This window comes from Canis lupus, chromosome 1 (assembly GCF_048164855.1).
Source record: "Canis lupus baileyi chromosome 1, mCanLup2.hap1, whole genome shotgun sequence".
Classification (NCBI taxonomy): domain Eukaryota; kingdom Metazoa; phylum Chordata; class Mammalia; order Carnivora; family Canidae; genus Canis; species Canis lupus.
In genome coordinates, this window is record NC_132838.1 from 74937576 (window position 1) to 74963402 (window position 25827).

Consider the following 25827-nt stretch of genomic DNA (forward strand, 5'->3'; position numbering starts at 1 on the left):
GTTTTAATGAGAGGCATTGGATCTCATAGAAAATCTATCAGTAGAAAATATGTAAGTTTTCTTGTAGGGGATTCATTTCTTTTAGGGGTTTCTAGATCCAGATTCTTCAGGATTTAGAATATAAGAGTTGTTTCATGTGGGTTCTCTTGAGAGATTTGAGTATTTGCCCTGTAAAACAAAACTGAAAAATAAATTCAAGTAATTACTGTGGTAGATTTTTTTTCTCAGTACAGAATGTCTATCCTAATGATCAAGGATCATAAAGGTATAACCAATTTACCCAGAAAGAAATTGGAATCCTGTGATTTAGAAACAAGCTTCCAAATTATTAAGGAAAAAGGAGAGGAAAACATACTCTTCTGAACAGAAGAGAGCAAGGCTGAGAACACTCAGTGTGGCTGACTTTATTTTAATAAAGGTCACAACTTAAAGGTATTACCAGTTATCTTTCTGTGCCAAATAACAGCATCAGAATCTGTGGTGCTATTCACAGGGTTATATAATATTGTTCTTTACTGATGTTACCTTTTTTATATAGTTTGAATTCCTCTTTTTTCTGATTCCACTACCATGACCTTTGCAGGCATTGCTGCTCCCTCTCCTCTGGACTTCGGCCACCTCTTCTCACTGGTGTTCTAGAATTCACTTCTATCTCCTTTCCTCTTCATCCCTCTTTCCCCCACATTGTAGCACGATGGCTCCTTGATAGGAGGGTTTAATCCCATAAATTTCCTGCTTAAAGCTCCTTAGTGATTTCTCTTGTTATTTTTATGAAGTCTGATATTCTTACCATGGTTCATTCATATCATCATTTCTCTACTATTTTTCACAATTTTTTGCCATATCCACATACTGTTTGAACTATTATATACTTAATATTTATCTTTAAATGGACTTTAAAATAACTCTTTAAACTTTATCATCATCCTAGGTTAATATTTTTGGTATTAATTCACAGTAAAATATATGCCTGTTCATTTTGTTTTAAGGTTATTCACATATCACTTTCTTGTCTATTACCAGCCATACATATATATGCTGTACCTTGTGAAGGAATGGCCCATGAGGCCCTTTGCTCCGTGTTAATTCTCTCTTTCTCACCCTTTCTGGTCTGGCTGCAGTGATTCTTGGTCAGTTCTTTAAGATGCCCTTCCTCTTACTGACATCTGGTCTTCCCATATGCCTTCCTTCTGCCAGCAGCACTCCCTTCTGCCCTCCTCACCCATCCTTTGCATCTTGGTTTCAATGTAACTTCTTGTAAGAGACCTTTCCTCACTGTACAGATTCAGCTAGGCTCTCTGCCCCGGATTATAGGCTCTCTCCCAGCACTCTGTATTTTCCCAAAGATAGATCTATTCACTCACTGTTACATCCCCAATGCCTGGCACAGTTTCCCGCACAGAAGTAGTGGCCACATAGTAAATCGTGATTATGTGAACAAACATAGGCAAAAGTTTGGAAACCAACCTAAGTATCTTAAAATAAGGGATTGAACAACGTGTGTGTGGTATAACCATATACTAAAAGCATTAAAACTTGTGTTTTCAAAGGACACACATTTCACATGTTGAATGATATGATATAGTGTTCATAATTATGAATGTGTGTGTGTAAATTGCTAAGTGATAAAAGCAGGTTATATTGGCATTTGTTAGTAATCTAGGTGATGCAGTTATGGGTGTTTTAAATTTTTTCTTTGTACATTCTGTGTCTTCTAGACATTTTGCAGTGAATCTGTATTAATCCTGAAATCAGGAAAAGTTATTAAAAATTTTGTACTACCTATTTCATTCTGCATATCTATAGTTACTTGTCATTTCAAAATTTAGAAAGCTTTGAAAACCAAAAGCTTTCTCATAACCCATTTAGCAGCAAAGCCTGGCCTGAATTGATGTGAGCTTATTTAGAATATTGATTCCACTTTGAGTGACTTCTTATATGTTTTGCTGCAGAAATAATAATGTGCTTATTACAAGCTGCTGCCGCTGGCCCTACTGGAGTCTTGCAGAATTAATGGTATATGCACTGTATCCATCCCTTTTTTCGGCTGTCCAAGTAACTGATGTTTGAACTGTATCTGGCTCCCTGAGGGTTTTAGAGAAGGAATTAGGAATCTGATTCACTTTTCCTTATGTGGAGATGTGGATGCATTTATTTCTATTTTTCTGAGGGAGTTTTTAAATGATTGTGTACTTTGTTTTTAAATTTTTATCAAGATGCATCTTCAAAAATTGGAATCAGCACACAATCCTCAGCAAATCTATTTTCGAAAAGATGTGTTATGTGAAACCCTGTCTGGAAACACCTGTCCGTTGGTGACTATAACCGCAATGCCAGAGTCTAATTATTATGAACATATCTGTCAATTCAGTAAGTCTGTCATCTCCACTCAAAATACCAATCCTTTCTTTTTTTTTTTTTTAAGATTTATTTATTTATTCATGAAAGACACACCGGGGGGGGGGGGGGGCAGAGACAAAGGCAGAGGGAGAAGACAAAGGCACAGGGAGCCCAATGCAGGACTCTATCTCGGACCCCAGGATAATGCCTTGAGTTGAAGGCAGATACTCAACCACTGAGCTCCCCAGGCATCCCCAAAATACCAATTATTCTTATTTTCCTTTGCTTCATATATATTTTGTAAGGGCAGCAATACTAGGAATAGACATCAGAAATCTTCAGTTCTAGTCTTTGTCCTATTACTGCCTAGCCCTTTGGCCCACTTCTGGGTCTCATTTTTCTCATCTCAAAAATGGGGGAGCTGCGTGAGATTATCTCAGAGGTTTCTCTTGATACAAATATTCTGTAGTTCTTCCCTTAGAAGTCCTACCCAAACTATAATACAATACAATGTTTTAAGAGTTCATGTATTATTTTACAATTAAATTTATTATAAATTAATGTAAATTTATAATAAATTTAATTTAATTGTAAATTTAATTTACAATTATAATTTTACAATTTTATAATAAACTAATAAAATAATTTTATTTATAAATAAAACCACCAAGAACCTATCAAATGCACTGACTAGCTACTTTTTTCCCCTACCATTTATATTTTTAATGTTACCTCAGATATACAAGTGTGATAGAAAAAATAAGAAAGCTGCTCTAATTTTGGTAAGAAGGTGAAGTATTTTCAGGAAAGAGAAAGAGCTTGCTAAGCATGAAAATATGAGCAGGTGGGCTAAGTGGTTATATTGTAGACCTGTATATCTAAATGTATAGTGAAAAAATTTTCTTTGTAAATCTCTGAACAGATATACCTTATTTTAACTATGCTTATCACAGCAACTATGAAACGTGAAATATTTCCCTTTTATTCCCACGACTTTATGAAAACTAAGTTTACATTTAAAACTTTCCCAAATACTTGTTCTTTATAAAAAGCAAGATTATATAAAAGAACTAGTTTTATATGTCGGATTAATTATTTGAAAATAAGCAACTCAAATACTATTTATTGTGTTATGTTCACACTATGAACTCCTTTAAGACATCACTTACTTATATGGATTTTATCTGTTTTTTCTATAGGCCCTAGTGGCATGCTTTTATATAGTAGGTGCACAGTGAGTGTTACTATGAATTTGTATCAGAATTCACAGTTGAATAGAAATATTTCTAAATCCCCAAAGCCAGACATGGTATAAATTCTTAGTAGCTGTTCATTTTAATTTGAGACTTTTTTGTGTACTTTAGGAAACCGCCCTTATGTTTTCTTATCTGCTCGGGTACATCCTGGAGAAACTAATGCGAGTTGGGTAATGAAGGGAACGTTGGAGTACCTCATGAGTAATAATCCGACAGCCCAGAGCTTACGAGAATCCTATATTTTTAAAATTGTCCCTATGCTAAATCCAGATGGTGTCATCAATGGAAAGTAAGTGAAGCAATTGCTTTAGACATGCTGTAGATGATGTGGTCATCCTGTATAAACTTGTCAAAATAAGATCATTCAGGTTAATTTGGAAAACAAATTGAGTGAGTTTTCTAGAACAAAGAAATTGTTGGTGGGGAGTTCATCTAAGATAAATTTTTAAAGGAATATACATTTTGTGTATCTATGCTATTTTGAGAAATTCTGTATTTATTCCATGAGAATATGATTTCATAAAATGTATGCCTTGGTTGAATTGTTTTAGAAAAATCACAGTGGCAGGGAGTGAGAAAATTTTTATTTTAAAAATTTCTTAAAATATTTTATTTATTTATGAAAGACACACAGAGAGAGGCAAAGACACAGAGGGAGAAGTAGGCTCCCCACAAGGAGCCCCATGCAGGACTCAATCCCAAGACCCAGGGATCATACCCTGAGCCAAAGACAGATGCTCAACCACTGAGCCACCCAGGTCCCCCTAGAAGGAAGAAATGAGAAAATTTTTAGCATAGCCTCTTACATTCCTTTTTTGTTTGCTTGTCGTCATGATCTTGAGTTGTTCAAAGATTTAGAATCTTCTGGGATCTTTCTGCACTGATATGGAGTATTGGCTGTATCTGCTGACCTCTTCCTGATGGGAAGAGGTATAATTTTGACAGAAATTATAATTATATAATTATAATTATAATTATATAATTATATAAATTATATATTATATAAATATATTATATAAATTATATAATTATATAATTATAATTATAATTATATAATTTTATAATTATAATTCTTTAGACTGAAAAAATATATATATTTTTTAATTTATTCATGATAGGCACACAGTGAGAGAGAGAGAGGCAGAGACACAGGCAGAGGGAGAAGCAGGCTCCATGCACCGGGAGCCCGATGTGGGATTCGATCCCGGGTCTCCAGGATCGCGCCCTGGGCCAAAGGCAGGCGCCAAACCGCTGCGCCACCCAGGGATCCCTAGACTGAAAATATTGTAAGATAATTGGAAATGGCTTACAATTAGTGCAGTTTTCTTTTTGTGGGAATTAGAAATGGTCTCTGTTTCTGAACAATGGTAATTTGGTTTTGCTGTCATGAATATCTGCAAATCTGAGGATACCAAATTTTATTCAATAAAGGTAGCATGGATATTTCTCACATTTTAGGAACTTTTTTAATGAAAAAGCTAGAATAATTTCTTTTTAGGAAGTGTGTTATGGAATTAAAATGAGATTTTTATGTCTTGTTTTAATTCACGAACATACTCACCAGTTGGAATTCTGTTTATATTTCCTTTACCACCTTCTGATAGTTTGTTTACACTTTTGCTCAGTTGCTTTTAATACTTAATACTTGCAATTAAATGAAAATATATTTGATTTTTGCAAGAATGTAGATTTTTCTTATGCTTCTCTTTCTTAAGAGGGCCCAGCCCAGATAGCACTTTTTCTTTTCTTTTTTTTTTTAAAGTAGGCTCCAGTGCAGCCTGGAGCCCAACGCTGAGCCCGAACTCACAACCCTGAGATGAAGACCCAAACTAAGATCAAGAGTCAGACACTTAACCGACTGTGCCATCCAGGCACCTCCCAGATACCACATTTACATAACTAATACAGTCAAAGTACAGGATGTTAATATATAACAAATGATTATTACATAGTCGGAATAAAAAATGTGACCATTAATAAATTTTATAGAGCCTGGAATAAGACTCCAGAATTGAGAATTAATTTTTTTCTTTTTTTTAAATTTTATTTATTTATTTGAGAGAAAACAAATGTGTGTGCCTGTGTGAGCAGAGAGAGGGGCAGAAGGAGAGGGAGAGAGTATCCCTGCTGATGCCTGACTCGATCTTATGACCCTGAGATCATGACCCGAACTGAAATCAACAAGAGTGAGAGGCTCAACAGACTGAGCCACCCAGGCACTCCTACTTTTTTTTTTCTGTAGCTTGAAAATGTTGACCTAAATATCTGAAAGTCTATTAGCACAGTTAAATGCATGAAACACAAAATCTACATAAAGCAAATAATAAGTTTTTATTTAATGACTAATATATTTACTGTTAAGTAGTTCTCAACTGAAAATCATAAAATTAAGTCAAATATATGTAAGAGTTTATTGTTGTGGTTGTGTTTTACATATGTGTAGTCACCGCTGTTCTTTAAGTGGAGAGGATTTGAATAGACAATGGCAAAGTCCAAATCCAGATTTACATCCTACAATTTACCATGCTAAGGGGCTGCTACAATACCTGGCTGCTGTGAAACATTTACCACTGGTAAGTATTTGTACTTTGTCTAGTTAAAGAAATGATTTTGTTAATTAAGACTCAGTATTTTAATTAAGACTCAGTATCATTTAAAGAAATGATTTTGTTAAGTCTATTAATTTTTTAATTTTATGGTTATAAAAGTGTTCGTTTTAAAGGCAATTTCTTTAAAATATCTTCTGTTATCAATTACGTAATATCAGTATATAATGATGTCAAATTAATACAATGTATCCATATTCTTATTTCATCAGGTTTAATTTTTATAGTTGCCAGGAGCCCTTTACTTAACTTTCTTATGCATATTGTGTATATATGCTGCTTCTGTATTCAGCAGCTTTTGTGTATAATGTTCCCATTATATTATTGTTTAAATGAGGTAATCTTCCTTTGGGAAAGATAGGAAAACTTTAGAGAAGGAACAGCATTGATATATAAGCCTGTTCTTCATTATTCATTTTAAAAATAATGCTCTTAAAAATTAAATTGAAACCATATCTTTTTTTAGATAGTGTTTTTGAGAGCATTTTCATGTTCTTTCAAATTAAGTAAATGTTTTAATAATCCTTGGATCAGTGATGATTGCTGCTGTAAATTTGACCTATAATTGAATTTTATTTTTTTAAGTGGTGAATAGTAGATACATAAGAAAGGAGGAGCTCGTGGTGGGTTGATGCAGGCTCTAGAAAGGATTTAGCCATTCTGGAATTAATCATAGATCCTTTTCAGAACTAGATATTATTACTTTTATTAGTTCTACTTGTTAAATGGTGGCTCAGTTACAATATAAAGGACAAAGAAACACAGACCTCTACTAATTGTCTTGATATTAACTAGCTTTATTTGGAAATATGTGAATTTGAAGTTTTTTAATTTTTAAAATATATTTTCAAGGTTTATTGTGATTATCATGGCCATTCCCGAAAGAAGAATGTATTTATGTATGGCTGCAGCATCAAAGAGACAGTATGGCATACCAACGATAATGCCACTTCATGTGATGTTGTGGAAGATGGAGGATACAGGGTAATTATTACCCACAAGTCTGGAGTTTTTGGATTTCAAACATGCAAAGCTCTATAGAAAAATAACATGCACGAACTTGTCAGATTCAGCAAGTGTTGCCATTTTGCCATTTTTTTGTTTCAGATTTTTTCATGTTAAACATTCTAAAATTTTTGCTTTTCATATTTAGATTTTTAATCTATTGGGAATTTATTTTTGTACAAGGGCTTGGGATCTAATTTTAGCTTCCCCATATATAGCCGGTTGTCTCAGCACCATTTATTCAACAGTACCTCCTTCCTGTGCTGATTTATGAAGCCATCTGTTACATACCATGTTTCCATGCATCTGGGTGTATTTTGAGGCATGCCCAGGACTGAAAGGAGATCTTGCTGTCTCACATCCTGGGTGTTTTCTGTTCAGGCACAGTGGTTTTCCTACTGTATTTGTGCTTCAACAAAGCACCTCAGGTTATTTTCCCAAAAAAGTTTTAGTAGCATACCACTGCTATGAGCAGAAACTCAAGGGCCATTTTCTTTCTGGTGTCCTCTCTCTTCTTCCCCTTTCCCAAGTAAATAAAATGATTAGAGTTCTATAAAAAATGGGAACTCCAAAAAAAAAAAAAAAATGGGAACTCCAAAAACAAAACACAGTAAGTGAAAGGCATCATCTCTCAGTCACTAATCATTTATTTCTACCATATTTTTTGTGAGACTTGGCTCTAAGCACATTTGTTCTTAAGTATATATACATGTAGTGTATGAAGTTCTGTTTTTTTTTTTTTAATTTTTATTTATTTATGATAGTCACACAGAGAGAGAGAGAGAGGCAGAGACATAGGCAGAAGGAGAAGCAGGCTCCATGCACCGAGAGCCCGACGTGGGATTCGATCCCGGGTCTCCAGGATCGCGCCCTGGGCCAAAGGCAGGCGCCAAACCGCTGCGCCACCCAGGGATCCCTGAAGTTCTGTTTTTAATCTGCCACCACAGCCAGTGTGCATTGCTGTTCATTTTTATCACTGTACAGATGTACCAAAATGTATTTATTTAGTCGTCTGACCTGTTAGTGGTTGTTTAATTAGTATTGCCAGTTTGCCCTACATAAAGATTGTATACTGCCCTATGTAATGACTGGCAGTGCTGTTTCCCATCCTTAGGACATCATGCTGCCACCTGGGGCAGGTAACTGTCTGTTTTAATTTGCATATCTGTAATTATAAATGAGGTTGAGTATTTCTTCATATGTTTGCCCAATTATGACCCCTCCCTCTCTTTTAAGAGCATTTTCTTTTCTTTTTTTTTTTTTTTTTTTTAGAAAGGAGCATTTTCTCCTATTCTCTGTTTACTTTTATACTGGTCCTCTAATTATTACTGTTTTTAAGACAACAAATACATTAAAAAATGTTTTTGTTTATGTATGGTAATTTAAAACTTGTATCAAAAAAAACCCAACAACCTTGCATCATATTTGTTAATTTCTTTTTCTTTTTCTTTTTTTTTTTTTAATGACTTTTGGGTTTGAGGTTTAGGAAGACTTCTCATCCCAGGATTTAAAAAATGAAGTTCCATGTTTACTGTTTTTAATTTCATTTTGAAATTTTACTCCTTATGAGTTTAAATTCTCAGTCCAATTAGAATTGAACTTAACTAAAGAGTGTGGCTTATTTCTCTCAGTGGCTCTGCAGTGATGCCAGCAGTGAGAGAGTGATCAGTTTTCTCCCCACTAATAATTCTAATTTTAACATCTGCCTTTGGTTCTAATTCTGAATTCTTTCTGGAAATGTATCTACTCCTACACAGTATTACAATTTAACTTCCCCTACATATATAATTAGGTTAATATCTGTTGGATTCTTTTCTCTAGTCAAAGCTTCTCTCAAAGTGCCCCTGGCTGTGTCCTCATGCTTACACATTCCAGGTGAACCTGAGAATGATAGGAAGTTGAAAAAAATGTCATGGGCATGTTGATTGTGATTATCTTAGGTCTATTGGTTAATTAGAGGTTATTGATATTTATAATGTTAAATCTCTTAACAGGTCCTCTTTCATGACTAAAGTTGCTTTGTTTTTTAAACATGGGTTTTATTTTCATCTTTTTAAACATTTTTTAGAATAGGTTTTGTTCATTTATTGGTTGCTACTGTGAAAGTGATCCTTTTTTCCATTCTAACTGATTACTGTTCGTCTTGGAAAATAGAAAATTCTAAATTAGTAAAGAATTATTTTAATGCTTAGAATAGGCGGGGACAAAGCAAGAAGATCCACATGGCCCTGCTCTAATCACTGTGCTTTCATGAAAATTTTTTAAAATGAAAAAAAATTATTATTTAAAAAAAACCTTCTTGAAATATTTTATCATTCTTATCTTTGCAGACTTTACCTAAGATACTGAGCCATATTGCCCCAGCATTTTGCATGAGCAGCTGTAGCTTTGTAGTAGAAAAATCTAAGGAATCCACAGCACGTGTTGTAGTTTGGAGGGAGATAGGAGTACAAAGAAGCTATACCATGGAAAGTACTTTATGTGGCTGCGATCAGGGAAAATATAAGGTAAAACATTACAGGATTTCAAGTAGTAAAAATTATTTAATGGACTTCCCTTTCATATAGTATACTGGGGGTTTTCAAATATATATCAAATGATACATTTGTTATACTGAGTTATATATAGTTTGCAAGAATGGAATTGAATCATACACAATTATTTTTTACTTCTCTGTACTTAAATAGCTTGCTTTGGGCCTTTATGAAATCTTGGATGAGCCCATCTAAATTCATAATTTTTAAGAAGGCATGTTGTGGTACATATTTAAATATTGATAATTTATAAATGAGCTGTACAAGTAGTACATTATTAATAAAAATTTTCTATAATTTTAATTTGTTGGATGTATTTTTGTACATTTAGAAATAAATACATTTATAAAGTTTTGTATATTTAGATTTGTGTGTGTGTTTAACTTTTTTTTTTTTTTTTAAAGATTTTATTTATTTATTCATGATAGTCATCAGAGAGAGAGAGAGAGAGGCAGAGACACAGGCAGAGGGAGAAGCAGGCTCCATGCACCGGGAGCCCGATGTGGGATTCGATCCCGGGTCTCCAGGATCGCGCCCTGGGCCAAAGGCAGGCGCCAAACTGCTGTGCCACCCAGGGATCCCTATGTTTAACTTTTAAATGCATATCCCTTCACTAAAATTTTTCTTTACTAAGATTGCTTTTTTCTGGTGTCATAGACTTTAAAAAAAAAAAAAAGTATTTATTTCTTTTAGAGTGAGAGTGAGAGAACATAAATGGGGAGGAGGGGGCTGAGGGAAAGAGAGAATTCTGCACTTAGGGCACGAAGCCTGCTGTGAGGCTCAATCTCATGACTCTGAGATCACGACCTGAGCTGAAACCAAGAGTCAGATGCTTAATTGACTGTGCCACCCAGGTGAGACTAATAAAATATTAGGTGACTTTGAATTTTTTAATTTGGAAGATTGAGAACTTAATGGGCAGTTGGAGCTTTAGATAATCAACAGCAAACAAATAAATAGTACAAATACTTTTCTTGCCAGAAAGATTTTCAGGTGTCATGCTAATTATTCCTCATTGTGTTTGATTTGGTTTGGTTTGGCATGGGGCAAGAGGAAGCTGAATGTAATAATGATTTTCATATACCTCTCAAAGATGGTTGTAACTTTCTTTGGAAAGAGTTAAAAATCTTCCAAATGGCGAGTATTAAAAATGTCAACATATTATAGTTGACAAAAAGCTTAATTGGAGAGCCTAAATCATGACTTTTTCAGTCTATACCAGATGGAAGAAAATTTAAGTTCTTGCAAATAACAACATTCAAACTTTTGGGGCCTAGTAGAGTAGAACTTCATGAAATTGCAGTACTTTCTTTTGAGTGACTTCCCTAAATTTTAGGTTGACCACAGTATATTATTTTTCTAAAATGTAATATGCTTTGAATTCTCTTCAAATACTATAAAAAAAAAACCCAAATACTGTAAAATAATGACTTCTCATCTACTAAGGACGTGATGGTGATAAGAGATAAGGTGTCCTAGAGCACTACTGTAGCTCCCAGCCCCTGTTTCCTAATCATTGCTGTAGTGGACAGCTTTGCCAAGAGTCTCATATTCTATAAGTGTGTAGGATGGGCAAAAAGCTTGAGAATCACTTTTGTATAAGACCCTAGGTGTCTCCAAGGAGAAAACCCTTAGGCTGTATGATTTATGGAAACAGACTGTAAAATACTTCTTAAAGAGATCCTTTACTCAGACTGGAGGAGACAACTTAAAGCATCAGTGTCTTTGAAACTAGCCCTTGGGGGCAGGAAGAGAAGAAAGAGAAACAGGTTTGCATGCCCCTTGAAATCAACTATAGGATATGGCAGTCATGCTTTCTTATTATATTTGGATTCTACTGATAGACTTTCATTGGATTTTTATTTTTTATTTTTACTTATTTATTTTTTCATTGGATTTTTAAAAACATTGTATTTGCATTTTGATAAATTTCTTTGGTCATTAGAAAAAACCACAGTTTAAAAAATAGCTAAAACTTTGAAACAAAATGTTAGACCATTTTTCTAAAAAGTTATTTAAAAAAAATATAGACTTTAAAAAAGTGGGTACCTAGTAAATATTAATTTTTTAAAAAGATTTTATTTATTCATGACACACACACACACACACACACACAGGCAGAGACACAGGCAGAGGGAGAAGCAGGCTCCATGCAGGGAGCCCGACACGGGACTCGATCCTGGATTTCCAGGATAATGCCCTGGGCTTTGGAGGTGCTAAACCTGGGCTTGAGCCACCCAGGCTGCCCTAATTTCTTTTTTATACGATTAGTTAATAGAGTTAATGTTGATTTAAAACTCTTATGCAGAGAAGTGTCTCTTACTAAGCCAAATTCAGTGCTGTGTTCATATAACATTTACTTTTTAGCTATTAATAAAGCTTGTTTTTTAGAGCAGTTTTAGATTCATAGCAAAGTTGAATAGAAAGTACAGAATTCCCATATACTCCCATCTGCCCCTACATTGTATACTTTTCAGATTTGTTAGTTAATAAGTTGTGTGAGCTTAATGTTTTAAGAAATAGTTCTTTTCTTATATTAAAAAACAATGTTCAACCTCAAGAATGTTCTTATATTACTGAATCTTAGGCTGTAAATGATCTTTATTTTCTGTGAACTAATTAAGAGTCATAGCTTTTCTAAAGCCTTTAAATTAAGAAGGCAAGTAAATGTTCTCATAAAGTCAGGTTACATTTCCTAGAATATTTGGAGATGGATAACTATTTAAACGTTCAGTCTATCGAGGCGCCTAGGTGGCTCAGTCGTTTGAGCGTCCAGCTCTTGGTTTCGGCTCAGGTCATCATCTCATGAGTCATGGGATCAAGCCCTGACTCAGGCTCCTTGCTTAGTGGGGAATCTGCTTAAAGATTCTCTCCATTTGTCCCTCCCTCTCCCTCTCAAATAAAATTAAAAAATCTTAAAAAAAAAGTCAATCATTTTATAAAGGCATGTGCTTTGTGTAAGGTAAGTAACAGTTTTAACAATTTATTTTCTTCAGTTACTGTGTGCTTTTAGTCTGGTCATTGAAAAGCTGTTTTAAAGTACCTTCTCTTGGGGATCCCTGAGTGGCTCAGCGGTTCAGCGCCTGCCTTTGGCCCAGGGCGTGATTCTGGAGTCCCGGGATCGAGTCCCGCATCGGGCTCCCGGCATGGAGCCTGCTTCTCCCTCTGCCTGTGTCTCTGCCTCTCTCTCTGTCTATCATGAATAAATAAATAAAATCTTAAAAAAAAAAACACATATAAAGTACCTTCTTTCTAAATGATGTGTGCTCTCATTTTCACCTGCATCTTTTGTTGGTGTTAGAATTTCACTTATATTAGAGATTCATTTTTATCTAAAAATTAAACAATAGGGATCCCTGGGTGGCTCAGTGGTTTAGCACCTGCCTTTGGCCCGGGGTGCGAACCTGGAGTCCCGGGATCAAGTCCTGCGTTGGGCTCCTGGCATGGAGCCTGCTTCTCCCTCTGTCTGTGTCTCTGCCTCTCTCTCTATGTCTATCATGAATAAATAAATTAATTAATTAATTTAAAAAATTAAACAATAAACAATGTCCCAATTTATAGGCCATTTTTTATCATTTCATGTGGTAATGTTTAACTTTTGATAAACCTTACATTGTTTATTAGGAAACTATCAGTTGGCATGGTAATGAGTTGTGGTAAAATATTTTTTTTGCTGCAGTAGAACAAATTTGAAATGAGCATTCCTAATTGGCAAGGCATCAATGGCCTTGATCTGTTTGATTTCTTTTTGTTTTTAACATAGTTAGCTTTCTTTTGTTTTTTATTTGCCAGTTTCTTTTATCATACAGTAAAAATATATCTATATATTAATGCTAAGATATACAAATCAGGACCTTGATTTTGACAGTAGTGGATTACGAGAAATACTAGCAATGTCTTGCAAAAATATAATTTCACACATGAACTCCAAGAGTAATATAACCACAAAATGTTTATTTTTTTCCCAGTGTGTTAGTGAAAATAGTTTGCGTGTAATGAATGAGAATAAACATTTTAGAAATGTTTTTTTGACACTGAAAATGATCTTATATTGTTAAGACATTGTGCTTATTGGGTTTGTAGGCCCAAAGTACCTTTTAATTTTATTAATATAATTATAAATTTCGTTTATGTAATTATGAGACACAGCCAGAAGATAGCAAATACCCTAATTATAATATGAAATTATTTGGAATTGCTTTATTTCTAGGGTTTACAGATTGGTACCCGAGAGTTGGAAGAAATGGGAGCAAAATTTTGTGTCGGTCTGTTGCGTTTGAAAAGACTAACATCCCCATTGGAATATAATCTGCCTTCCGGCCTGCTTGACTTTGAAAATGACTTGATTGAATCAAACTGCAAAGTAACTAGGTAAGACATTTATTTCATTCTTTTATTATATTACAGTATACTGTTAGACTTCATTAAATTAAATAGTGGAAAGGTACAGAGATTTTGATGGTTAAGAGCAGTTTTGGAATTAATACAAGTTTAAAATCTAGGCTACATATTTATTCCAAATTGTGGTTATATTCTTCATTCTTTAAACATTGATATTTGGATGAGATTGTAATGAAATATCCTTATATTTTGAATGCTATTTTTAGTGATCTTAATGGTTTACCTTTAACCCAAAAATAAGCAACGTGGTAAACAGTACTTAGATAATATCTAAATTAAGAGGACTTGGAATCAGGATTCATACTTGAGAAGAAATTTTATTTTGTTGATATCTACATACATCAAATGGCTTTCCAGGAACCTTCTGGTTGCATATATTAAGAACAGCTAATTAATTGAGTATCCCTTTAAAAATATATAAAATTTAATTATATCTGTCAAATATTATTCCCAATAATTTGCTCCCTAAATTCAGTATATAAAAAATTTGATCAGTTACAGGCTCAGATATAACTCAGTATTATAATTCATTTTTTTAAAGATTTTATTTATTCATGAGAGAGAGAGAGAGGCAGAGACACAGGCAGAGGGAGAAGCAGGCTCCATGCAGGGAGCCTGATGTGAGACTCAATCCCGGGACTCCAGGATCATGCCCTGGGGCCAAAGGCAGGCGCTAAACCGTTGAGCCACCCAAGAATCCCAAAATCAGTATTATAATTCTTAATCATAATACCAGGCCTTAGCATTTTATAGTTTGATGTATATGGGCAAGAATATGCTCATTTTATAGAATCTTCATGATTTTTCTTGTTAGATACTGACTTGTCATTTGTCAGTTTATATTGCTGTCTTCTGTTGGCAATTAGCTTAGGAGTGTTTTTGTTTTGTTTTAGCTTGGGAGTTTTAAATGTGGTAAAACGTTAATTAGAGCTCTATTCTTTTTAATGTAAAAGTTGAGAGAGTAATCACCTGAATTCTCTACCCCTTAATAATGGAAGTAAATATATAAAGATTGTCAGTTGTTCTGACTGGTATTTTGAAGCCTTTCTTTAAGTTATTTCATGTATTCTTTTTTCTCCCAGCTTTATTGGAGTATAATTCACAAATAAAATTGTAGTATCTTGATGCTTTGAAATACACACACACACGCACACATACATATATACATACACAGACATTTGTAGAAAGATTGCCCCCAGTGTGTGTGTGTGAATGAATATGATCATTTCAGTTCTGCTCTTCAAATTTCAGTCGTACAGTCTAGTATTATCAGCTGTAGTCACCATGTTATATACATTATTTCCTCAGACCTTATTCATCTCAAGGCTGAAAGTTTGTACCCTTTTACCAATCTCCATTTTTCCCTATACCCCTGGCAGCCACTTTGCTACTCTCTTCAATCTACCATCATATAGTATAACACCCAGTGCTCATCCCATCAAGTGCCCTCCTCACTGCCCATCACCCAGCCACCCTATCTCCCTCACCCTTCTCCCCTTCTGCAACCCTTTGTTTCACAGAGTTAGGAGTCTCTCGTGGTTTGTCTTCTTCTCTAATTTTTTCCCACTCAGTTTCTCTCCTTTCCCTTTATAGTCCACTTCACTATTTCTTATATAAAGGATTTTCTTTTTAAAGGCTGAATGATATTTCCTTGTATATTTGTATATTACATTTTCTTTATTCATCCATTGATGGACACTTTACTTAGGTTGTTTTGATACTTTGACTATTACAACTAATACTGCTTTGAACATGGGAGTGCAGATATTTCTTTAATAGCTAATGATTTCATTTCCTTTGGATATATATCCAGAAATGGCATTGCTGGATCATATGGCAGTTCTATTTTTAATTTCTTGAGGAACCTCCATACTGTTTTCCATAGTGACTGTACTAATCTACGTGGCAAGCAGCAGTGTATAATTGAGCACTTTTTCATATACCTATTGGTCATTTGTATGTTTTCTCGGAAAAAAAGGCATGTATTTAGGTCTTTTTCCCATTTTTAAAAGTTGGGTTATTTGGGGTTTTGTTTTTGGTTTTTTTTTTTTTTTTTTTTTTTGCTTTTGACTTCTTATGTATGTTTTCTATTAACCCCTTATCAGATATGTGGTTTGCAAATATTTTCTCCCATTCCATAGGCTGTCTTTTTATTTTATTGATGGTTTTCTTTGCTGTACAAACACTTTTAGTTTGATATGGACTTGTTTTTGCTTTTATTGCCTTTGGTTTTAGTGTCAAAAAAGAAATGATTGCTAAGCCCAGTGTCAAAAGAGTTTACTCTCTGTGTTTTCTTCTAGGAGTTTTGTGATATCGTATCTTACTTTCTAGTCATTAATATGTTTTGAGTTGCTATTTGTATATGGTATAAGATTCCAGGAGTCTAGTTTTACTCTTTTGCATGTGTCTGTCAAGTTTTCCCAGCACCATTTAATGAAGAGGTTGTCCTTTCTCAATGCATATTCTTGATCCCTTTGTCAAAAATTAATTGGCCATATATGCAGGGGTTTATTTCTGGGCTGTATTCTGTTCATTGATCTATGTATCTGTTTTTATGCCAGCACCATGCTGTTTTGATCACTATAGCTTGCAGGAAGTGTGATGCCTCCACCTTTGTTGTTCTTTTTCAAGATTGCTTTGGCTATTCAGGGTCTTTTGTAGTTTGTTTCTTTGAAAAATGCCATTGACATTTGGAATCCCTATTCCATTAAATCTGTACATTGCTCTTGGTAGTTTGGGCATTTTAACAACATTAGTTCTTCTAATTCTTGAGCACAGACTATTTTTCTATTTATTTGTATCTTTTTTAGTTTCTTTTATCACTGTCTTACAGTATAGATCTTCCACCTCCTTGGATAACTTATTCTTGTTTTACTTATTTATTTTGCTGCTGTAGTAAATGGGGTTGTTTTAATTTCTATTTTCATAATTCATTGTGGATGTATAGAAATGCAAATTTTTTGTTTATTTTGTTTCTTGCATCATTACTGAAATTGCTCATTATATCTAACACCTTTTAAATGACATTTTTATGGTATCTATATACAATGTCATCTGCACCTAGAGAAAATTTTACTTCTTTCTTTCTGATTTTGATGCCCTTTATAATCCTTATTCTTGCCTAGTTGCTCTGGCTTGGGTTACCAGTACTAGGTTAAATAAAAGTGGTGAGAATGGGCATTCTTGTGTTTCTGATCTTAAAGGAGCTTAAGCATTTTGTCACTGGGTATGATGTTAGCTATGGGCTTGTAACATACCAACTTTATTATGTGGAACTGTGTGTCCTTTTTACCTAGTTTGTTGAGAGTTTTTATCATGAATGGATGTTGAATTTTGTCAGATATTTTTTCTGCCTCTATTGAGATGAATGCATGATTTTTATTCTTCATTTTGTCAATGTGGTGTATCACATGGATTGGTTTGCAAATGTTGAACCATCCTTGTATGCCAGAGATGAATCCCCCTTGACTATGGTATGTGTTTGATCCTTTTGTCGTATTGTTGAATTCAATTTCCTAATATTTTATTGGGGATTTTTGCATCTAAATTCGTCAAGGATATTGGCCTGTAATTTGCTTTTTTTGAGTGCCCTTGTCTGGCGTTTGTATCAGGGTAATGCTGGCTTTGTAAAATGAATTTGGAAGTGAAGTGTTCCTTCTTATGTTTTGAAGAATAAGAGTTTGAAAAGGATTGATATATTATTATTCTTTAAATGTTTTGTAGAATTCATCAGTGAAGCTATCTGGTCATGGACTTTTCTTTGTTGGGAGATTCTTGATTACTGATTCCATCTGGTCTAACATGTAGTTTAATTCTAATGTTTTCTTATTGATTTTCTGTCTGGATGATCTATCCATGTTGGAAGTGGGTATTTGAAGTCTCCTGCTAGTATTGCATTTCTCTGTATTTCCTTCTTTAAATTTTCTATATTTGCTTTATATAATATGTGCTTTTATGTTAAGTGCATAGGTATTTTATAACTATTATAGCCTCTTGATTAATTGACACTTTTATCATTATATAATGACCTTCTTTTTCTTTCTTTTTTTCCCCTGATGTAAGTACAGCTGCCCCCTGCTGTCTTTTGGTTTCTATTTTATTGATTATCTTTTTCTATAACTTCACTTTTAGCCTATGTGTGTCCTTAAAGCTGAGGTGTATTTCTTAGAGGGAACATACAGTTGGGTGTTATTTGGTTTTTTTCTTAAATCCATTCAGCCACTCTGTTTTTTGATTGACGAATTTAGGCCATTTATATGTAAAGCAATTATTGATAGGTATAAGCCTACTGTTGGCATTTTGTTCATTGTTTTCTGGTTGTTTTGTAATATTTTTGTTCCTTCCTTTTTTGCTTGCTTCCTTTGTGATTTTATGATTTTCTGTAATGGTATGCTTTGATTTCTTTATCTTTTGTGTGTCTAATAGAGGTTTTTGTGTTGTGGTTACCATGAGGTTTACATAAGATATATTTATAACAGCTTATTTTAAGCTGATAATTACTTAACTTCAAATACATACCATAGCTCCCCTTTTCCCACATTTTGTTTTTGATGTCACAATTTGCATCTTTTTACATTGTATATTCATTAACAAATTACTACAGTTATTTTTAATACTTTTGTCTCTTAACTTTCATACTATATTTATAAATGATCTGCCCATTCCGTGGAAACATTATAGTACTTTGAATTAAATTTAAATTTGCCTTAGCAGTGAGTTTTATATTTTCACTTGTTTTTGTTATTATCATTCTTTCATTTGAGCTTGAAAAACTCCCTTTAACATTTTTTTTAAGGTAAGGTGATGAACTCCTTAGCTTTTTTTGTCTGGAAAATTCTTTATTTCTCCTTTAGTTCTGAACGACAACTTTGCTGGGTAAAGTATTCTTAGTTGACCATGTGTTTATTTTTTATCCCTTTGAAGGTATCTTCTCACTCCCTTCTAGCCTGCAAGATTTCTGCTGAAAAAAATCTGATAATAGTCTTATGTGGGTTCTTATGTATGTAACAAGTTGTCTTCTCTTGCTACTTTAAAGATTTTCCTTCTCTTTAACTTTGGCACTTTAATTATAATGTGTCTTGGTGTGAGTCTCTTTGGGTCTTCGTAAATCTGGATGTCTGATGTCTTTTTTCCCCAGGTTAGGGAAATTTTCAGCCATTATTTCTTTGAATAAGCTTTTGGTCCCTTTATCTGTCCTTCTGGGACTTCTATAATGAATAAATTGATTTGTTCCTTTGTGTCCCATAAGTCCCTTAAGTAATTTTCACTCTTTATTCTTTCTTTTGCTCCTCTGTTGGATGAGTTCCACTGCCCTTTTGGAGTTCACTGATTCTTTCTTCCATTTGATGTAGTGTGCTGTTGAACCCTCTATTGAGTTTTTAAGTTCAGTTATTGTATTCTTCAGTTCTACGATTTCTATTCAGTCTTTTAAAAATATTTTGTCTCTTTGTTGAAATTCTCACTTTGTTCATGCATTGCTATCCTGACTTTGTTGAAAATCTTTATGACTATTATTTTGAATTCTGTATCGTGTAAATCACTTGCCTGCATTCTTTTGAGATCTATTTCTAGATATCTATTTTGTTCTTTTGTTTGGAATATAGTCCTTTGTTTCTTCATTTTCCATGATTCTCTGTTTTAGTTTCTGCACATTAGATGAAATAGCCATCTCTCCCAACCTTGGCAGAATGCTCTTATGTAAGAGAGAAATCTCATTGATCAGCCTGGCTTGAGGTCCTAGTTGTGTGTCAGACTTTTGTGATTGCCCAAGCCTATTTCTTTGTTCTTAGTGGCTCCTAGTAGTTGAGGGTGCCAGATCACAGTAGTATCCCAAAAAGGAGGATCATAGTCAGCACCTAGATGGAGGGTATTTAGAAGCTGGATCCTCTAGCAGCAGCTGGAAAAGTATATAGTTAAGCCCCTTCCAGGGAAAAGCTGAAAGATGGATGTTTTTGCCTATTTCTTCTGTGCTAGCCTGAGTATAAGCTGTAGGAGATGCTTCTGTGGCTAAGAGCTGTTTCTTTCTTTTTTTTTTTTTTTTAAATTTATTTATGATAGTCACAGAGAGAGAGAGAGAGAGAGAGAGGCAGAGACACAGGCAGAGGGAGAAGCAGGCTCCATGCACCGGGAGCCCGACGTGGGATTCGATCCCGGGTCTTCAGGATCGCGCCCTGGGCCAAAGGCAGGCGCCAAACCGCTGCGCCACCCAGGGATCCCGAGCTGTTTCATTCTTTGTTACAGTACAATGGGACTCATGAATGCAAGACCTTCGTGCTGCTAGAGCCAGGCTATTTGTAGGTCCATCTCTTCATGGCAGCCATGAAAGCTGAGGTGCCAGATGTGTATACAGTCTCCTTTCAGGGTGATATGAGTAACTTTGGTTATTGGAGCACCCTGCAGGGAGAAGGTAGGATATGTATCTGCTGGCTTCCCTACTCTTTGAAGAGGATGGCAGCCCACAGTGCCTGCTAAATTAGAAGTGTGGCCCTCGGACTGCAGCTTTTAAAATATGCAGATAAAACTGTTTCATGGAAAGACTGAGTGATGAGCAGTTTTGCCTGTTTCCCTGGGTGGTGGGAAGTATTGGCTTCTACATACCAGTTAAGACTTGCTTCTTTGTTTATTATAGCTTTGTGGATTCCAGGGACACAAGTCCTGTTGACTGTCAGAGCTAAGTGTATTTTTTCTAACCAACCTTTCATTCACCCATGCTTTCTTTAGCTGGGTCTAATCTGATGTGAAATTTATCTTTTTACTTCTTAATTGTAGTTAATTAGGGGGATTTGGGGAAAAAAGCTCTTGAGGGGCACTGGGGGATGATTTTTTAAAAATTTGATAAATGTTGCCTTGGGGCATAAAGTCCAGTAGCTAGCATTCTGGAGGCCCAGTAGACTTATTTTTGAGCAGATTTTCACTTACTCCCCTGACACCCATTTCTGTCTTTTGGCCCCAACTGAATAGCCTCTCTGATAATAGTCTTTAGAAAGCCATCTTTCCATCTCTCTGAACTAGGGAATAACCTAAGGAAGATGATCTGAAGGTCTAACTGCTCTTTATAAAATCTTTTAATTAATTACTCTCTTTTTAATTGCACCTTGATAATCACTATCTCCAATTCTTAGCTTTCCCCTGACTTCATAACGCAAATCAGTGTTTTCCCCCGTGGCTTCCACTGTTGTAAATACTTGAGCAAAGTGGAGGTTGGCACTCAGGCCTGTTCATTTTTCATCCATCTGCCTCCATCTTCTAACATTTTGTTGATATCTCTCCTTTGCTATTATTTCCTCTTTCAGTTTTCTTTTTCCTGTGGATTATTCTTTAAAAAAAAAAAAAAGGTAATTATTTTACAGTCATCTTCATCCCTCTTGAGATTCAGTGTGTATTTTCTGTACTTTCTTCATGCGAAGCTACTGTTTATTTGTAAAAATGTAGGAACATTTTCTTCTGAGAAAATTAAATTAATATTGTTAGAAAATGATTTGTGACACTGTTACAGGTTAGGAAGGTAGACTGTCCAGGAGGACTGCTACAAGGGGTGAATATGGTGAGGCAAGGTGGGGTTTTATAGCCTGGGAGTAGAGGGAGGGATCAGTGGATGGAAAATTGCTAAGAGAAACCATCAGTGGAAGGGAGATTCTGACTAAACCGACCTGATGGAGTCTTTGCTGAAAGCAGGCCAGGCTGATGAGATAGAGTAGGGGATTTTGATAAACCAACTCAGCAAGATTCTTGCTACAGCTAGACTAAGCAGGCAGAGCCCCTGACCAAGGACAGAGCCCAAGGTCAAGCCCTAGTTTATGAAAGAAGACTCAGAAAAGCCTGGCTCAAGTTTGGTCAAGGAGAGTCTGACAGTATAGATCATTGTGGCCAGATGTTAATGGGAATATGTATAGCAATGCAGTAAAGCTTACTGGTATTAATGTGCTTTTTTTAAATGTATAGTTTACCATTTAATTAAGCTAATCCTTAAAAACATCATTTTTGATGGCTGTGATGCCCATGCTTGAGTCTGGTGTGCATTTGTGAGTCATTTATTGCAACCATGTAGGAAATTCTTACAGCCATAATTAGATTAGAATATTTTCTAGGTAGATAAACCATGCCATGTAATTGAAGATCGTATTACCACTTCTAGTCCACTGGAAATCATAGTTGCTCATAACTGAAAATGAAGCATTTGTATTTTTGTGCTAAGTCAATGAAATATTGTTGTACCCACAAATCTAGAAGAGATTAAAATTATCTAGAAAAATAAGTTGGAAACTTAATATGAAAGCTTCAGGACCCCAGGCCAGATTTAATTATAATGGATGCTTTGAGGCTTATCATGAGAGAAATAAATGATCCTTATCATTGAGATTCAGGTAGGTAGGTATGAAGTTAGTAATTGTTCATCTCTAAGACAGCTGTACAAGGAATTTGATGATTGTAGATATTTATTATTTATAAGCTGTATTCTCAGTAGCCTCTTAGAAGAATGAAGTTATTCCTCCGAGTGCCTATTTGAGAGTTCAAAGTAAGAATATAGTATATCAGAATAAAGACGAATACATATTCCTTTGAAGAAGATTCATTCTGTCCTCTGGCAGGCAGGCTGTACAGTAGGCAGGTGGTCCTAGGTTGGCAAGGGACTGAGCTGGCTAGAGGTGAGTTTGTAAAACTTGAGAAACTTGTTTACCCTTGGTTCACCCATCCCCTCACTAAGTAGTAGCCCTCCAGAGGTCACTGTAGAAGGCCTAGGGCTTTTCCTTTCCAGCACCAGAAGACTGCCTCCAGTTCCATTGTTTATTTTCTGGTTTGTTTGTTTTGCTGCTTCCTGCTTTGCTTTCAGCTGCTTGCACTGTGTATTTTAAGAATTTGTCACATGCTTCCAGAGGAGGACTGTTGGGGTCATATCTCTGCAACTCCCTTCTTTCAGGAAACTTGGCAGCTCTGAACTCCAAATTTTGCCTCCAATCCTTTGAAATTGCTGAAAGCTCTGATGACTTCTCTGCCTCTTAGCAGCTGCCCTTGCCTGGCCTTGGGTTCCTCTGGACTTTGCCCCATGCACCTTTTCTCTTGGTTGATTTTGCTTTGTATCCTTTCACTGTAATATACATCATAGCTGTTAATACAACTGTGTGCTGAATCCTGTACATCTTGCTAGTGCATCATTAAACCAGGGGTGGCCCTGGGATCCCAAACATGCACACGCATTTTGAGTTTCTGTTAAGTTCCATTATCTCTGAGATTTTCATGTTCTATTGAGAATGATCAGAGATAGATGATACTGAAGGCTGAAAGATGAATTGACCCAAGGTCTTCTATCTGGTAATTCCCAACAGAACCAGGAATTGTGTCCAGATTGACTCCAGAATTCCCCTGTAGTTTTGCTGTATCATGTATCTTCCAAGTGATGAAGCAAAATTACCACTGAGGATTGATTTCAGCTTTTGAGGCTGTCCAGCATTATTGGGAAACTTAACTATTTAGCCTTTTCATTATGTATAAGGAATGTTTTTAGATCAATAGTAAAATAAAGTCAGAGTTTAGTGACTTTTTTGAAGGCAGGTTAGTTATATTTTTGATCCAAAAAAGTATCAGTAAATTAATAACTTTCTTTCCTTTTTTAACCTCCAATAGAAATCCTCTTGTTAGAGATTCTGTACTCTGTTTGTGGGTATGTACGTGTATAGGAATGTGCAAATACTTACGTATACACTGCGGACAATTAAGACTGACAAAAATCATTACTTGTATTTTCTATAGATAATTTTGTTTGCTTTGATATTTAGTAGGTATGACATCTCTTATGAACTGGGAATCAAATTATATAAATAAAACATTTTAAAATATTTAGGCAGATAGAGATTTTTCTTTCACTTGAGACCTGATATTTCAATATAAAAAAGACATAATCAGCAAGTCACAAATTGCTGCTTATTTGAGCAATGGAATTTTTTTGTTTGTGTATCAATTTCAGAATTTCTCCCTCAGGATATCTTTATTGTGCTGTCTGAAAACAGGTAGGTTAAGCCTCAAAATTGTTGAAGAGTACAAGATTAAAGGATGGTTCTGAGTTACAAAAGTAAGGCCGTATTTTTAGTCCTGTTAGCTTGGGGCAGCCCATTGCATATTTTTTTATTATTATTATTTAAAAAAAATTTATTGGAGTTCAGTTTGCCAACATATAGCATAACACACCCAGTGCTCATCCCACCAAGTGCCCCCTTCATTGCCCATCACCCAGTCACCCCAATCCCCCATTGCGTATTTTTAGCCCTGTTAGCTTGGGGGCAGCAGCCCATTGCCTGGCCTCTTTAGGAATTGACAAAGATTAACATTTTTCTTTAACAAGGTAGGTTTTATTAATTTCATAGTAGCATTTTATATTGATACAGCTTAAGAATTTACAAATGCTTTCACTTACTACCTAAATGGAGCCAAACAACTTGTGAGGTAATGAAGCTGACATGGTTATCTTTCCTTTAAACTTGAGAAAAGCTGGTGTTTGGAGAAAGTGGGTGACTTGCTCAAGATCATGCAGCTGGCTAGTGGGAGAGGAGAGGCACAGACACAATTTCTGACTCTGTATGCAGTGTTTTGCTTTTTTCATGCTTGTGGTGGTGACAGAGCTGAAGGTCTTACACCCTGGTGTCTCGGGCATCAAGTCAGCGCTGTCGCAGGTAGTCGGGCATACACTGAGGGAGACAGTGGACTTCGTAGGTTTAATTTTGCGTCGCTTACTAGTTTAACAAAATGATAGCCAGATCACTTTCTGAATCTGCGTGAAGCAGAGTTTTTTGTCATCTTTAGAAAATCAGTTGGAATTTTAAACCTTTTCTGTATCATAATGACTCCATACAGCAGAGAATTTCAACAAATTCATCCTGTGAGGAAGCGGTTTGGGCAAAGGTTTTGATATTTTTCCTGAAGCAGCCTGAGGACTAAAATGCTATTCTCGTTTAGAATAAAATGTTTCTTAGTGATTAAAACCCATAAGAGAAGGATGTGAGGGCAGGTATACATAGGCTAGCTGTTGGAGAATGAAGCAAACACAGGGCAGCAGGAGTAAACTTCTATGAAGAAAATTAGGGGGGTTAGGAAGTTGTGGGAGGAAAACGATAGTGATAGGAAATAATTAAGTGCTGATTAGAGTTTCTTTTTTTGTGATTGAATTATACATCAAAAGAAAACTTATTTTATAACTCTGGGGACAAATTACCTTAAAGTCTTTCTCTTACCTGGGGGTTACTGTGAGATATGTATATGAAGGCCTTTTGTAAGTTGTACATTGTTCAAAACAGATGTTGGAATTATTAATGAAAGTAAAGCTGAATAGCTCTGATTGGTCTTGTGCCTTAAGTTTTTTTTACATTAAGTATAACCAATGCGTTGAGGTAATACAAAAATCAATGATCTCATTGTCCCTGTGGCTTCTCATAAAGAGTTCAGCAAAGTTTGTGTAGGACCTACAATGTGTTGAGCACTCTTGGGAGATGATAGGAGGTACTGATATGGTCAGTCACAGTTCCTGACCGCAAGGTGCTTATGAGAAGACAGACCCACAAATAGATGTTTCACCTGCATGGGAGAAGTGGTCAGTCATGATGTGTGGGGCCTAAAGGGAATGCAGAGAAAGAGGTCATTTAGCCCAAGATGGGCTTTCATAAAGGAAGAACACCTGAAGATGAGACTGAGCTGCAG

The 25827-nt window shown here is 35.3% G+C and overlaps 1 protein-coding gene across 1 annotated transcript in view; it reads left to right on the forward strand.

The window, feature by feature from the left end:
• Window positions 1–25827, forward strand: part of AGTPBP1 (ATP/GTP binding carboxypeptidase 1) — a 177282-nt gene that overhangs the window by 147626 nt on the left and 3829 nt on the right. Inside the window, 6 exon segments of the mRNA XM_072835890.1 lie at window positions 2217–2370; window positions 3705–3885; window positions 6040–6169; window positions 7055–7186; window positions 9538–9714; window positions 13952–14112. Coding sequence (XP_072691991.1) covers window positions 2217–2370; window positions 3705–3885; window positions 6040–6169; window positions 7055–7186; window positions 9538–9714; window positions 13952–14112 — 935 coding nt within the window.